Source organism: Lontra canadensis, unplaced genomic scaffold, assembly GCF_010015895.1.
Source record: "Lontra canadensis isolate GAN:19392208 unplaced genomic scaffold, GSC_riverotter_1.0 scaffold71, whole genome shotgun sequence".
Lineage (NCBI taxonomy): Eukaryota > Metazoa > Chordata > Mammalia > Carnivora > Mustelidae > Lontra > Lontra canadensis.
Window position 1 is genome coordinate 10975921 of NW_022631065.1, and position 16027 is coordinate 10991947.

General features: G+C 40.4%; 1 protein-coding gene across 5 annotated transcripts in view; it reads left to right on the forward strand.

The window, feature by feature from the left end:
• The window catches only part of SLC4A5 (solute carrier family 4 member 5), a 106008-nt gene that overhangs the window by 17134 nt on the left and 72847 nt on the right, over positions 1–16027 (forward strand). For 4 of the 5 annotated variants that reach the window (XM_032880778.1, XM_032880782.1, XM_032880780.1 and 1 more), the window contains 2 exons: positions 6439–6519; positions 12514–12705. In XM_032880778.1, the coding sequence (XP_032736669.1) occupies positions 6441–6519; positions 12514–12705 (271 nt within the window). In that variant the 5' untranslated portion in view covers positions 6439–6440. Of the gene's footprint in view, positions 1–651; positions 668–6438; positions 6520–12513; positions 12706–16027 lie in introns of those variants that run through there. The other variant, XM_032880781.1, reaches the window with a different exon arrangement.

Here is a 16027-nt window from a genome sequence, read left to right on the forward strand (position 1 = left end):
TTTTTTTTTTTTAAAGATTTTATTTATTTATTTGACAGACAGAGATCACAAGTAGGCAGAGAGGCAGGCAGAGAGAGAGGAAGGGAAGCAGGCTCCCTGTTGAGCAGAGAGCCCGATGCGGGACTCGATCCCAGGACCCTGAGATCATGACCTGAGCCGAAGGCAGCGGCTTAACCCACTGAGCCACCCAGGCGCCCTGTAACTTGCTTTTTTTACTTCTTTTTTTTTTTTTTTAAAGATTTTATGTATTTATTTGACAGAGAGACAGCGAGAGAGGGAACACAAACAGGGGGTTGGGAGAAGGAGAAGCAGGCCCTCCCGCTGAGAGGGAAGCCTGACTCGGGGCTCGATCCCAGGACCCTGGGATCCTGACCTGAGCCGAAGGCAGATGCTTAACTGACTGAGCTACCCAGGCGCCCTTGCTTTTTTCTATTTCTTATGTTTTTGAGATTTATACATGTTAATATGCAGAAATCTAGTTCATTCATTTCAGCTCCCCGTAGTATTCATTACGTATCAGTTAGGAAGGTCTTTATTTTTATATAATCTTTATTTTATTTATAGGTCTTTATTTCTTCTTATTATTATTATTTTTTAAGTGGGCTTCACACCCTGTATGGAGCCCAACACAGGGCCTGAATTCAGAACCCCAAGATCAAGATCTGAGGTGAGATCAAGAGTTAGATGCTTAACTGACTGAGCCACTCAGGCATCCCTGGAAAGGTCTTTAGCTAAAAGCAACATAAAACTTGGCTAGCAATTTAAATATACAAAGTAGATTTCTTTTCATGTAATAGGAAGCCCAGAGATAAGCAGTCTGGAGCTCAGTGACATTATCAGGAACCAAGATTTGTTCTAGCCTTCTGCTTTGTCCTCAGCCTGAGCCTTAGCTCTTCATACTTGTCACCTTATTGTTGCAAGAGGACTGCTTCATGTAGAAGTCTCACGTCCAAGATCTGTGCAGGAAAGTAGGGAGGGTAATTGGCCAAACGTGCATTCCAGAAGGGTCTGTCACTTTTTATTAGGGAAATAAAAGCTTTTCTGGAAGTCCTACTGAATGGACTTCCACTTAAATCTCACTGGCTTGATGGGGTACATGACCACTTCTAAGATCAGTTACTGGTCAAAGGCCATATGATTACCATGAATAATTTAGACAGATCTAATTCATGCCTGGAGTTGGGGAAGGTGTCTACAGCAATGAAGGGCCATGTGTCTCTACTTGAACAGAACAGGCTAGACAAGGAGGGAATTGGTGTTGTGAAGTGTAGCAAACACTGTTACATGACCACTCAGTGCCCATTCCCCGTTTTCCTTACTAACAGAACCCAATCTTTTTTTTCTAATTTTTTTTTTTTTGGAGGGGGGCAGTTTAGTATTTTATTTATTTGCGTGCACGTGTGCGTGCAAGATAAAGCGCACAAGCGGGGGAGGGGCAGAGGGAGAGGGAGAAGCAGACTCCCTGCTCAGCCCCAACACGGGGCTCGATCCCTGAGATCGTGACCTGAGCTGAAGGTAGATGCTTAACTGACTGAGCCACCCAGGCACCCCCAGAACCCAATCTTATTTGCCCAGTAAATACAGTCCCAGAGTCTTTTGTCCTATGACACAGGTGTGGTTTTGAGTAACAGAAAAGTTAACTATAGTGTTTAAACAAGTAGTGTTTTAACTGTTCTCCATAACAAGAGACCCAAGTGTGGGCTGTCCAGTGCTGTAGAATGACTCAGTGAAGACATTAAACATCCAGGATTCTTCCTCCCCTTGTATTCACAGTTAGCATGTAGCCTCCATTTCCACGATGACAAGAGGGCTGCTGCACTTCCAGGCATCGAGTCTATGCTCGAGATACAGAGGTGAGATAGTTAGCCAGATAAAATAGTTTGCCCAGTTAAATTTGAATTTTGTATAAACAATGAGTCATCTTTTTAGTATAAGTATATTCCAAATATTGCATGGGACTTATACTAAAAACCATTAATTGTACATATAAAACTCAGATTTAACTGTCAAAACTCTATTTTTATTTGCTAAATCTGGCAACTTTATCCAGGAAGGCAGAGGAAGGAAAAAAAAAAGCCTCTTCTGCAGAGGCTTTATCCAGGAAGGGAATCTTCTCCTAGGTTCTTTCTCTTTAGAGATTGCTATATCTCTTTAGAGATATCTCTTAAGAGATTGCTGAGGGACATTTGGAGGAAGTGATTATTTTTAGTCAGCCACATTGCTGCCCTGAATAAAATCAGAGCAGAAAGGGGGATGGACATCTAACAGTGTCCTCTACAGGTGTCTTACAACCCCCGTCTCCCTGACAAATCCTCATCTCTCCAAATAGTTACATCCAATGTAGAAATTCAAAGTATTTGATTTCCCATAAGGCATTGACACGGAGCAGTCGGAATGAATACCTGAACACCAGCCACAAACAGCAACATATGCATAATAATGCACAGTGGTGGGATACCAAGCCTGCTTATATCCCAGTTTTGGGTTATATATTCATTTTTATTTATTATGACTGCATAAATGTCGCTGCATATGTCACTCACATTTGAGTTACATAGTGTTCAATGGTCACTTTTCCTTTCCATGACTCTTTATTCTTGGAAGAATCTTAGTATCCTCTCAAAACAGTGAAACACATCCAGATAATTGATCAGTTTCAGGTTTTTCTCTGAGAACCCGTGCAGAGCCTGATCTAAGATGAACCCACTGCTCTCTGGATTGCTATACAGCTTCTTTCCAGGGCCTCCTGTGCTAGTCTTTTGTGGTGAATCCCATTTTCTAGATGCTCTATTCTTTCCTTAGATGCTCTTTCATCTTGCTGGAGTTCTTCCTTCAACCACTTCCTGAAAAAAGTGCATAAGCAGTAAAATTTTAAGACTTGTCTAAAAATACTTTTTCTACCCTCACATTTGATATTTTAGTTAGGACTAGAAATCAAGGTTGGAAATAACTTTTTCTCACTTTTGGAGGCATAACTCCATTGTCTTACAGCTTCCGTTGTGTCTGATGCCAGTTCTCACATCTGATTCTTTGTAGGTGATTTATTTCCTTCTTCTGGAAGGGTTTTTTTTTTTTTAAATAGAGTTTATTTATTTATTTGACAGATCACAAGTAGGCAGAGAGGCAGGCAGAGAGAGAGGAGGAAGCAGACTCCCTGCTGAGCAGAGAGCCTGATGTGGGGCTCTATCCCAGGACCTCGGGATCATGACCTGAGCTGAAGGCAGAGGGTTAACCCACTGAGCCACCCAGGAGTCCCTGCTGGAAGGTTTCTAAGGTCTTCTCTTTATATGCAATAGTCTAACACTTTGTAATGATGTCACTTGGAGTGGATTTTGTTTTAAATTTATTTTCCTGGGCTCTCAGGAAGTTCTTTCCACCAGGAAATTCAAATCCATCAGTTTTGGGAAATATTCTTAAGTCCTTGATAATTTCCCCTCCATTATTTTTTTCTGGCTTCTCTTTGGGGACTTCTATTGCTTTGATGTTAGACCCCTGGATTGGTCCTCTGATTTCCTTGCCTTTTCCCGACTGTTTAAAAAATTACTCATATTTGTGCTCTATTATCTCACATATTTTTTCCAACTTCATATTTCTAATTCTTTTACTGAAATTTTTCTTCTAACCTATCTTTAATTTCAAGAGTTCTTTCTTCTTTTTTTTTTTTAAGATTTTATTTATTTATTTGACACAGAGAGACACAGTGAGAGAAGGAATACAAGCAGGGGGAATGGGAGAGGGAGAAGCAGGCTTCCCCCCTGAGCAGGGAGCCCAATATAGGGCTCGATCCCAGGACGCTGGGATCGTGATCTGAGCTGAAGGCAGAGGCTTAACCCACTGAGCCACCCAGGCGCCCCCAAGAGTTATTTCTTATTCTTTAAAAGTCCCAGGTTTGTAGCATTCTACTTTTCTTTTTGTCATGGATACAAGGTCTTTTCTAGTCTACTCGGATATGTGAATTATATGCTTTTTAAATGGTTCTTTGACTGCTGACATTGCTCCTGTTTCCTTGGACTTCCTCTCCTCCTGCTTGTTTTGGTCTCTGTCATTCTGGCGATTCTTGCCTGGCCATTACTTTGGAGTGGAGCTGCCCAATAACAGTTTGATAGGCTGGACTTATTGAATGATAGACTCATGGTGGGCAGTTGGGTGGAGCCTTGACCATTTGTTAGAGGTCCCCAAAATGTCAGGATCTGTAAATCCTCCAGTCTCCCACCTGGAGTGTGTAAACCTCATTAGTGTTCTAGTAGTCAAGCAGGCAGAGGGCTGAGTGGCTAACTGCCCTTTCTTAATTCCTCTCCCCACCCCTCAATGAAATGACTCCTTGTCCTTAGTTATCCAGAGGTCTTCGGGTTTAACCCCTCCATATCCTAGAAGGAGGCGCATTCTAGGAGACTGGAGCCTAGGAAAGAGGATCTGAGGGTTAAATTGACTCCTTAGGAAGATTTTCAACAAACTCTTCTGCTTTTAGTCCTACCCTGTATTCTGGTCTTTAGATATATCTACTGCCTCCAATTTCCTTTTTTTCTACTTTTGAAAACCATTTTGTATCAGTTAGAGACTATCTAATCCTTGAAGATTCAGATAAAACATTTTTTTAAAAACTGTCTTCTCCTGGTCTTTATCTTTCCTTTCATGATAGGAAAAAAAAATTCAGACATAAAAAAAATAGAAAAAAATGATAATCCTTTTGTACCTATAATCCAGCTTCAGAAATTATCCATGGGACATGGGAAAGGCTGCTTGTAATGACTTACCCATAAATATTTCAGTTAATGGTTATTGGTTAGTTGAGGTTTTCTAATTCTTTTTTTCCCTTTATTTTTAATATCTATTTATTTATTTTTATTATGTTATATTAATCGCCATAAAATATATCATCAGTTTTTGATGCAGTGTTCCAGGATTCATTGTTTATGTACAACACTCAGTGCTCCATATAATACGTGCCCTCATTAATACCCACCACAAGGCTCACCCATCCCCCCACCCCTTCCCTCTAAAACCCTCAGTTTGTTTCTCAGAGTCCACAGTCTCTCGTGCTTTGCCCCAATTCACTTTTCTTTTCCTTCTCCTAATGTCCTCCATGTTATCTCCTATGTTCTAATTCTTTTAAAGTCAATTTTGGTCACTTCTATTATTTTCCTAATAAAATACCCATTTATCAGCCTCATGGCTAAGAACTTAAATTCCAGAAACAGATTGTCTGGGTCTGAATCTCTGTTCCTCCATTTGGGCAGTCAGTTAAGTTCTTGTGCCTCAGTTTACTCACCTGTAAAATGAGTAATGGGCACCTGGGTGGCTCAGTTATTAAGTGTCTGCCTTCAGCTCTGGTCATGATCCCAGGGTCCTAGGATCAAGCCCCGGTTTGGGCTCCCCGCTCCACAGGAAGCCTGCTTCTCCCTCTCCCACTCCCCCTGCTGTGTTCCCTCTCTTGCTGTGTCTCTCTCTGTCAAATAAATAAATACAATTAAAAAAAAAAAAGTCACACATGCAGGGCATTTAAAATAGTTCCTGGCACATAGAAATGGTAATTATTATTATTACCCAAACTAAAATGTATTGACATGAAGTTTTTCATGGCATTCACTTTTAATTTTTAAATTCTCTACTATATTTTTAGTTATGTTGCTTTTTTACTCCCAATATTGTTTATTTATGAACATTCTTTTCTGCTTGATTAGCTTTGCACAGTTTGTCTATTTTAAGAATCTTTTCAAATAATTGCCTTTGGGTTTGTTAACCATCTATTCTTGTTTCTATTTCATTATTTTTTTGTTTGTTTTTTTATTTTATAGTTACATTTTCTACTTTCTTTAGCTTTTCTCTTGTTTCCACCCCCCCAGGTTCTTTAGTTGAATGCCTATCACATTTATTTTCCTTCTTTCCTCCCTCCCTCCACTCCTTCCTTCTCTGTTTCCTCAAAATATATTGCAACCCATAAGTTTCAATATTTTGTAGTTGTAATTGTTGAGTTCTAAATATTTAATAATTTCTGTGTGGTTTCCTGTTAAACCCATGAGTAGAAATTACTTTTAGTTTCTAAAGTTATATGTGTATATACATATATTTATATACATTTATTATATATATATATATATGAATATCTTACATCTTACATACCCACACACACATATATATGTATATACACATTCTTACTGTGGGAGTATGATACAGTTTCTTTGAAATTTACTAAGTCTTACCTGTGACCTAGATATGTGCTTTCTATAAGTGTTCCATTTATACTTGAAAAAGAGATCTGTTCTTTATTTGTTAGAGATAGTATTTGAGCTTCTTCAATTTGTTTACAATTTGTTCTTTTGCCTTTATTTTTTCATCTGCTTTAGGGTCTTCTACTATGGGTGTGGATTTGGCCATTTCTCCTCAAAATCCTACCTTTCTGTGTTGTATATATTTTGAGACTGTGTTCATCTTTTATAGTTATGAAGGTGGAAGAAGAGAAGGCTGGGGTAGGGAAGCTGGACCCTGCTAACTACAGGAGGAGATGTCAGGATCAGGAAGGTAAGGTCATCTTGAGAACTTGATGCAAATCCTAGGACGGTCTGCCAATTTCTTAAATATCCTTATAACACCCCTCCATTGGGAGGATCTAGAGAGCTGGTCCCTTTCCCTGACCCACCCATGGTGTCTTCTCTGGACCCAATGGCACCAGGCTACGTCTTAAAGAGACCACATCATGGGGCCGAAGACAGGAAACTGGCACTTTGTTTCTGTGAATTAGGGCATAGCATCCCCAACACAAAATTAAACTTACCTAATTTTACAATATCTACAAACTATACCAGATGCCACCATTACACAGATTCTAAAAATGGCAGCTCAAACTACTGCAAGAAGATATTGAATGGGGGTATCTATTGCTCAAAAATTGCTGATGCAGAGGTGTTAAGTTCCTACACTCTACAAAGAAGCAACCACAGGACTTATGAAGAGGCAACCAGACAGGCTACCGCCCTGCCACTGCACCAGCCCCAGTTGGAGGGAAACACCAATCTCGCTGCCCAGCTGGATGCTTGCTGAGCTGTAGAATGTGTAGACCCATTCTGGAGCTGTCAATGGAGAAGAATGCAGCTGAGGAGTTCCTAGGAGAACTTGGCACTGTCCTGAGCCAAACTGCAAGATGTTCACAGTGAGTGGAGAGGTCCTGCAGAGTGAAGGAGGAAGCTTGGGAGAGGGCTAGCCATTCTCCACAGTTCACCAGCTACACAGCCACACTCTGATGATTATGGTGGAAGCCAGGGGAAAAAAAAGGACAAGTTAGATCCAGGGAAAAACGTATAATACTTTCCTGATAGCTATCTTCCCTGATTTCTCCAATAAGTATATTCTTCATGTGTGTAGCCCTTACAATTTTCTAATCAAGTTCCCAAATACCATCCCATTCTGTCTTCTCAAAAACCTTGCTCAGATAGTAGAGAAGGGATTTCATTTCCACCTTACAGGTAAGGACACTGAGTTCTTGAGAGGCAGATGTCCATGGCCATGGAGCAAGTGATGAACAAGCCAGGGAGCATCCAAGGCAGGTGACTCTTGGCAGAGGCCTTTCTGATATACCAGCTGTTTCTCATTTCTGTTTCTGACCTCAACAGTGGAAACTAGGAATTCATATGCTAAGCCCTTAGATTAAAACTACTTACCTCTTACTGGTGTCCATGGATTACTCAAATTACAGCTTGCTTAAGAAATGGTAGAATTGAGCAAGGGAAGTCATGCCATACTGGAGGGAGAGGAGAGAAGGAAGGAGGAGCAACAATCATTCTGATATTGGTCCACTAGAAAGTAAGGCTGTACTTCATAAAAATCTCCACCTCACATTCTTGGTTACAGCCAAGAAAGACTGGAGGTTCAGAAGAGTGAGCAGTGAGGTAAGCTGGGGTGAGCTGGACTCTAAAGAGATTTGGACACTGACATCCTGGCAAACTCACTTTCCCGTACCTATGAATGATTCAGAGTCTTTTCACCAGAGTAGACACTCAACCTCTCTTAAAAAGGGCTTAGTTAGATATGCTTCTCCAAGGTTCAGCTTGATGTGGTTTCTGTGTGACATCTGTAATCAATGAATGCCCAGACATTAGCATCTACATTTCAGGAGTTTGAGCCAAGAGGCAGACCTCCCCTCCAAAGAAAATAAAATCAAGTTAAGGTAGATCTTGATATAAGAACACAGAGTTTAATTTCCTGTTCTACAGCAGCTTTCAAATCTCAGTTGCCATCCATGGGCTTCAAAAATACAGTAGTCCCCCTCTTATCTGTGATTTCACTCTCTTCAGTTTCAGTTACCTATATTCAATCATGGTCTGGAAGCAGATTCTTTTTCTGACATATCATCTGAAGGTCAGTAGTAGCCCAACACTATGTCACAGTGCCTATGTCATTTATCTTACCTCATCTCATCACGTAGGCATTTTATCATCTCATATCATCACAAGTAAAAAGGTGAATACAGTACAATAGGATATCTTGAGAGAGAGAGAGAGAGACCTCATTCACATAACTTTTATTATAAAATATTATTATAATTATTCTATTTTATTATTACTTATTACTGTTAATCTCTTACTGTGCCTAGTTTATAAATTAAACTTGATCACAGGTACATATGTGCAGGAAAAAGCATGGTATATGTAGGGTTCAGTGCTATGTGCGCTTTCAGGCATCCTCTAGGGAACCTGAAACATATCCTCTGTGGAAAGGAGGAACTACAATAATATTTTTTGGCCATCCTGCTCTTTGGAAAATCATCACCATGGAATTCCAGACTCCAAGTTATCCTAAAAGAGTGGTTCTCAAACATTTTTGCTGCAGTTCACATAAGCAGAGAAAAAGATCTTCCCACTCATATACCCCACCCATTCTCATTTCACCTCAAAAAGAAGAAAAAAAGGAAGGAGAACAAAGTATAAAGGCCAAAAGAGGAAAGTAACTTGAGTATTCAGGAAGGGGATGGATGAGTAGGTAAAGCACAGGGAATTTTTAGGCTGGTGAAACTATTCTGTATGATACTGTAATGGTAGATGCAGGCATTTTTCAAAACCCATAGAACTATACAACACTAAAAGTGAAACTTCATGTAATCAATAGACTAGAGTTAATCATAATACATCAATATTGGTTTATTAATTGTAACAAATGTTCCACCCTAATGCAAGTTGTTAATAATAGGGCAATCTATTCGTAGCAATAAATGCCTACATTAAGAAAAAAGAAAGAGCTCAAGTAAATAACAAAACTTTACACCTCAAGGAACTAGAAAAAGAACAAACTAAGCCCAGAGTTAGTAGAGGGAGGAAATAACAAAGATCTGAGAGGAAATAAGTAAAATAGAGACTAAAAAGACAATAGAAAAGATCAATGAAACTAAGAACTGGTTTTTGAAAAGACAAAACAGACAAATCTTGAGCTAGGCTTATCAAGGGGAAAAAAAGAGAATACTCAAATAAAATTAGAAATGAAAGAAAAGACATTAAAATTGAAAGCACAGAAATATAAAAGATCAAAAGAGACTACTGTGAACAATTATATGTGAACAATTTGGACAACTTAGAAGAAATGGATGAATTCCTAAAGGTACAACTTACCAAAACTAAATAATGAAGAAACAGAAAAACTGAACAGACCAATTACTCGTAAGGAGATTGAATCAGTAATGAAAAACCTCCCAACAAACAAAAGTTCAGGAACAGATGGCTTAACTGGCAAATTCTAACCAACATTTAAGTAAGAATTAATACTAATCCTTCTCAAACTCTTCCAAAAAATAGAAAAGAAGAGAACACTTCCAATTTCATTTTATGACACTAGTATTACCTGGATATCAAAAACAGACTAGGACACTACAAGAAAAAAAAATTACATACCAATATCTCTGATGACCAAAGGTGTAAAAATACTCAACAAAATATTAGGAAACTAAATTCAACAATACATTAAAAGGGTCTTGCCCCATGATCAAGTAGGATTTATTTCAGGAGTGCAAGGATGGTTCAACACCTGTAAATCAATCAATGTGATATACCCCCATTAATAAAATGAAGGATAAAGATCATATGATCATCTCAATAGATGCAGAAAGTGTATTTGACAAAATTCAATATCTATTCCTTATCGAAAATCTCAACAAACTGAGTCTAGAGGGAATGTACCTCAACATAACAAAGCCCATATATGACAAACCCACAGCTAACATCCTACTCAACAATGAAAAGCTGAAAGTTTTTCCTCTAAGATCAGGAAAAAGATCAGGATGCCCACCCTCACCACTTTTATTCAGCACTGTTGAATAAACATTGTACTGGAAGTCCTATCCAGAGCAATTAGTCAAGAAAAAGAAATAAAAGACATTCAAATCAGAAAGGAAGAAGTAAAACTTTCTATTCACAGATGATGTGATATTATATATGGCAAACCCTAAAGAGTCCACCAAAAAACTGTTAGAACTAATAAATTCAGTAAAGTTACAGGATACAAAATCAATATACAAAAATTAATACAAAAGGGTACATTTCTATATACTAATAATGAACTGTCAGAAGGAGAAATTAAGAAAACAATTCTATTTATAATTGCCACAAAAAAGAATAAAATAAACAGGAATAAATAAACTTAACAAGGGAGGTGAAAGACTTGCACACTGAAAATTTTAAGACATTGATGAAAGAAATTGAAGAAGACACAAAGGAATGGAAAGGTATTCCATGCTCATGGATTGGATGAATTAATATTTTTAAAGTGACCAGGCTACCCTAAGCAATCTACAGATTCAATGTAATCCCTATCAAAATTTCAATGATGTTTTTCACAGAAATAGAATAAATAATTCTAAAATTTTTATGGAACCATGAAGGACCTTCAATAGCCCCAGTGATCTTGCAAAAGAACAAAGCTGGAGGCATCATGTTTTCTGATTCAAAAGATACTACAAAGCTATATAAATCAAGACAGTATAGTATTGGTATAAAAACAGACACATAGATCAATGGAGAAAAAGAGAGAGCCCAGAAATATACCCACATTTTTAAGTTCAGGTAATTTATGATGAAGGAATCAAAAATGTACAGTGGGGAAAGGATGATCTCTCTGATGAGAAAACTGGACAGCCACATGCATAAGAATAAAATTGGACCACTATCTTACACCACACACACACGCGCGTGCACACACACACACACACACACACACAATTCAAAATGGATGACAGTCTGATATACGACCTGAAACAACAAAATTTCAAGAAGAAAACACAAAGGGTTAGCTCCTTGACAGTCTTGGCAATGACAGAGAAGACAAATACTGTATGATCATATTTTATGTGGAATCTAAAGAACCAAATTCAAAGAAACAGAGAACAGATTAGTGGTTGCCAGAGGCAGGGGTTTGGGGGTGGGCAAAAGGGTGAAAGAAGTCAAAGGAAAAAACTTCCAATTATAAAATAAATAAATTCTGGGGATGGAATGTACGGCAAGGTAAGTATAGTTAGCAATCTGTATTGTATATTTGAAAGTTGCCAAGAGAATAGATTCTAAAAGTTCTCAACACAAGAAAAAAAGTACAGCTATGTGGAGTGATAGATGTTAACTAGGCTTCTTGTGGCAATCATTTTGCAATATATACATCTATCAAATTAGTATGTTGTACATCTTGTACTAATACAATGTTATACCTCAGTAATATATATTATATTGTATAATTGAGGTATAATTATACCTCAATAAAAAATAATAGGAGATCTGTTCGTGGAGCAGGGGTCTGGTGGGGGTAGGATGGAAGTCTAATTTCCTGTGTACTATCTGCTCAGTTATTCTGTATATATAAAACTAAATCTATTGATTATTTAAAAAACTGTTGACCAGTTGAAGCCAACACTGATGAAACACTGATAGCAGAATGTCCATCCTGAGAGCTGAGAGAATTACAGCTACTTTTTGTGTGCAAAGACCCAGTGGGGCTTTACAGACCAACCAGGCTTCTTAGTGGAATTAGAAATTAAGGTTCTTCATGAGTCTAGTTCTTGAAAATTCTAGTATACAAAACCAGCTTTGAGAAGTCCGAGTAACTCCCTTTTCTGTTAAGTAGTTTATGTAGTCTTTCATTACAAGTAAAAATGGCCCTTGATGGAAATGCACAGAGACCTCCCAAAGAGGGAGGTTGGCGTTTTGGACTAAATCTGTGAGTCACTGAGGGACTCTCTCAGGCCATGTGTCATAAGACTTATGCAGTTATTGCCATCCTGGACAAGCAAGAACAGAGTGATGGGAGTTCTGCTCATTCTAATTGAGTTCTAACTACAGCACCAAGGGTATCATTTCCAACAACTGCTGAGTTGTTCAGAAATGGAGTTCTGTCAAACCCAAGACTTGGGGCAGTGGCCCTGGCCAGGAATTCCATGTCTTCCATTCTGCTTTGGTGGCCCTAGCTCTTTGTAACTGGAGGATAGTAAGGAGAAATCCCCATTTTCAGTAATCCTTGCCTCCCCCCTCTTTTGTGCTCTGCCCACAGACTGCCGCTCCATCCACATTGGGCTTTCAGTTCCCAGTTACCCTCAAAGGAAAAGAGACCCACAGGGACGTCTTCCAGGCCTACAGAAGGTCTGCTGGGGCCTGCAGCCAGACAAGCCACAACAGGAACTGACTGGCGTGGGCAGTAGGGGAAGCAGCCGGGACGGCAATGTGCATCATGTCAGCAGGACTCGTGAGTTCTTGAAGGGCACATTTCAGGGGAGTCATCTGCTGGGGAGCCCAGACAGGGTGACAGATTGGGGAGATTCTCTGGAGACTCAGTGATGTCCCACTGGGGTCAGGGCTCTCACCACCTGTGCTATGTCACCCCTGCAGACCAACCTCCCTGCCCAGGGATACATTTAGCCAGGCTGAGCCCTGTCTCTCTCTGGTGACTTGGAGACCTCTGCTCTGAGCTACCCCAAGCTGTTTTCATGGCTTAATTATTTTCCTCATTTCCAAATTCTTAGGGGCCATACAGCTCTTGCCCTAACCACAAACATGACTTGGCAGGAGCCACTGTGCTCCATAAACTGAATTCCACATCACATTACCTCCACCCTCTTTCCTCACCTGAGCTTGAAGGAATAGTACAGAATTGTCTAGGCACTGGCATGGTGGCTTGCAGACCCCTGGAAAGCTCTCTCCCAGGCCAGCAAATCCCTTGAGGCCTTCTGCTGCTGCTGCAGAAATCAGTTTTGGGTTAATTAAAAATCAGTCTTTTGTTCCTTCCTGTGGAAAGAAAAGTATCAATCTTAAGAGAAGTGAAAAGACCTGAATCCTGAGAGCCCAACTATGACATTTTATTCTTTTGAGAATTTGCTATTTCTAGGGACATGACTTCAACTCAGCATATCCTAAATCTGCCCAATAAATTGTATTTGATTGGTCTCTATTATATATTTCCCCTGTCTTAAGCAAGGCAAAATTAGTTATTTTACTGTCTAAACCTTCAAAGGAATGTCAGAGGCAGTGACAGTGTCTCAGCATCCCTGTAGGAAGAGATCTGACTCACAGGCTCCCAAAGGCCACCTTAGTCACCCACAATCTTGCAGCTGTCCTGAACAACTGCTCTCCTTGGCACCAAGTCTACCAAGTCCTGTGGCTTTTCTAGAGTAAACGTGTCTAAGTGGGAGATGGGTTGATGGAAATCCTTTGGCGCTGTCTAACGTAAGGGATGAGCGCTGATGAAACCATGCATGTGCGCATGGACCAGCTCAGGGCTGGGAACATCAGAGACCCAAAGGAGAGCCAGCCTGTTGGGAAGAGTTCCTGCTCTCCATGTTAGATCTGAATGCTTCATCCTCCCCTTCTGAGGCATTCTCCTATAACCCCACCACCTCCCCCACATTTAGGGATGAGGTCCCCTTGTAAAATTGAGTATGCTGGGACACTCCTGAGGCAGAGAAGAAACAAATAACATGGTAGGTGTGTGGTAGACACTTAATAGATGTTGGCTCAACTAATACACATTAACCCAATATGAGAGTGAGGATCCCAGATCTTTTTCTTCTGCAAGAGGATATTGGTTTGGTTTGGCTATGTTCATTGGCATCAAGGGCTTATGAGATCCTTCTGGTGGGAGGGGTGTGAAAAATCATTAAGATCTTCTACTCGCCTGGTCACTAAACTCTGGGGTCACTAAAAGATCAAAACTGCCTCAAGATGAGCAATAAAGGAGAGAAAGGCTGTTTTCCAGCCAGGCATTTAAGCCTCATATTGAGCCTCATTCCAAGGCCTTAGGATCAAGGATATATTTCCTGTGGCCTTCCATTCTCATTTCTGATGAGGAAGGAGCAAGGGTTAGGACAGAACACATATTTGTCTCTAAAGCATCTCCTCCATGAAGGGTTCCTGAAACAGGCAATTTCCAGCATAGGTGCAACGACAGTTGGGGTTCTTTTAGACTTTGAAGCTTTGAAACGGGGTAGCTTCCTTGCCTTTGTGTACCTATAAATTTGTGTCTTGGAAGGATACAACTTGGAGAGAGAAGGGGGAAAGGAAGACAGAAAAGGAGAAAGAATGAGGATCATTCTAGACCTTATATGCCCCCTTTGGGGTGAGGGGCAGGCAGGAAAGCAAATTAAAATGTATTTCCCAAAAGAATCATGTATTTTCTCTCTCTTCTTGTCCTTTGACACTTTAAAACCTGGATCTCCTGGAATTATCAACATATACAACATTCCCTCGCCAGCCATGAGGGCTATTCTAAAAACAAACAAAAAATCCCATTAGAAGAGAATCCTGAGTTAGTGACCTTAAGACCTTGAGGGGTAATTGGGGTTGAGAGTCCAAGTTTGCAAGTGAACCAGTGAAAGTCCTAATAAGTGGAAAGTTTTCATAAACCATGCACCAGCCAAGTTTACCTTATTCCTGGAGAATTAAGTAGAGTGGACTCCAGTCTCTCTGGCCTCATCCTAGGGGACGTCCATGTCTTTGCTGAAATTGCTGTGCATTCCCAGGAGCTGTTAATCTCAGCCTCACCCTGGCTTCAAGTCTTTTCCCTGTGTTTTATATATGTGTGTGTTGTGTGTGTGTGTGTGTGTGTGTGTGTGTGTATATATATATATATATATATATATAATTTTAAAAAGATTTAATTTGTTTGACACAGAGAGAGCACAAGCAGGGATGAGAGGCAGAGGGAGAGGGAGAAGCACACTTCCTGCTGAGCAGGGAGACCGATGCAGGGCTCAATCCCAGGACCCTGGGATCATGACTGAGGTGAAGGCAGACGCTTAACTGACTGAGCCATCCAGGGTCCCCAACTCCCTGTGTTTTATGTCCTATACCCGTCCTCTGCCTTCACCTCCTGGCCAGCTCAGGCACGGAGTTCAGACCTTCTTTGGTTTCCCCAGAATCGGTCGCATATAGCATACATTGAGTGGCAGGCTTTGCCAGAGGTTCAGAACTAAGTTTAATGTCGTAGAGATACATAATTTTTAAAACGAGATATTAGATATCCCGTTCTTAAAAATCCTCTGGCCATGGGAAATTTCCCACTGGGCATTTTTCTCTGCAGTTCCAGCCTCCTACTATATTTTGGTACCATATCTGCCCAGCCCCTGTCCCCTCCCAAGTTCCCTCACATCTCCTTGCTTTGAGCTAAGTCCCCTCCTCACTCACACACACACACACACACACACACACCCAGTCCCCTCACTTTTCAGTCACAGCAATTTCTCTTCCCGCCCCTCCTTGGCTTAGGGCCCATTTTTGCACAGCTGAGACCACATAGTGGGTTAACCTAAACACAAAGACCATCTTCAGCAGCCTCAAAGACCTGAAAGAGGCTTGACGCTTCCTTCTCCCTTTCTTTCTCCCCTCTGGCCTCTGCAGGCCAGGTCAGGATTCCCTGTGTGACTTGGGCCCCCCATCCCTGATGGCATAATCAGGAGAAGCGGCAATTGTCTGCTTTGATTTTAAATAACAATTTCTTCACTTAACTGCCTTTATAGTCACTAAAACAAAACAATAAAACCCACATGCTAGTTGAAGACAATGGGTAACATCTC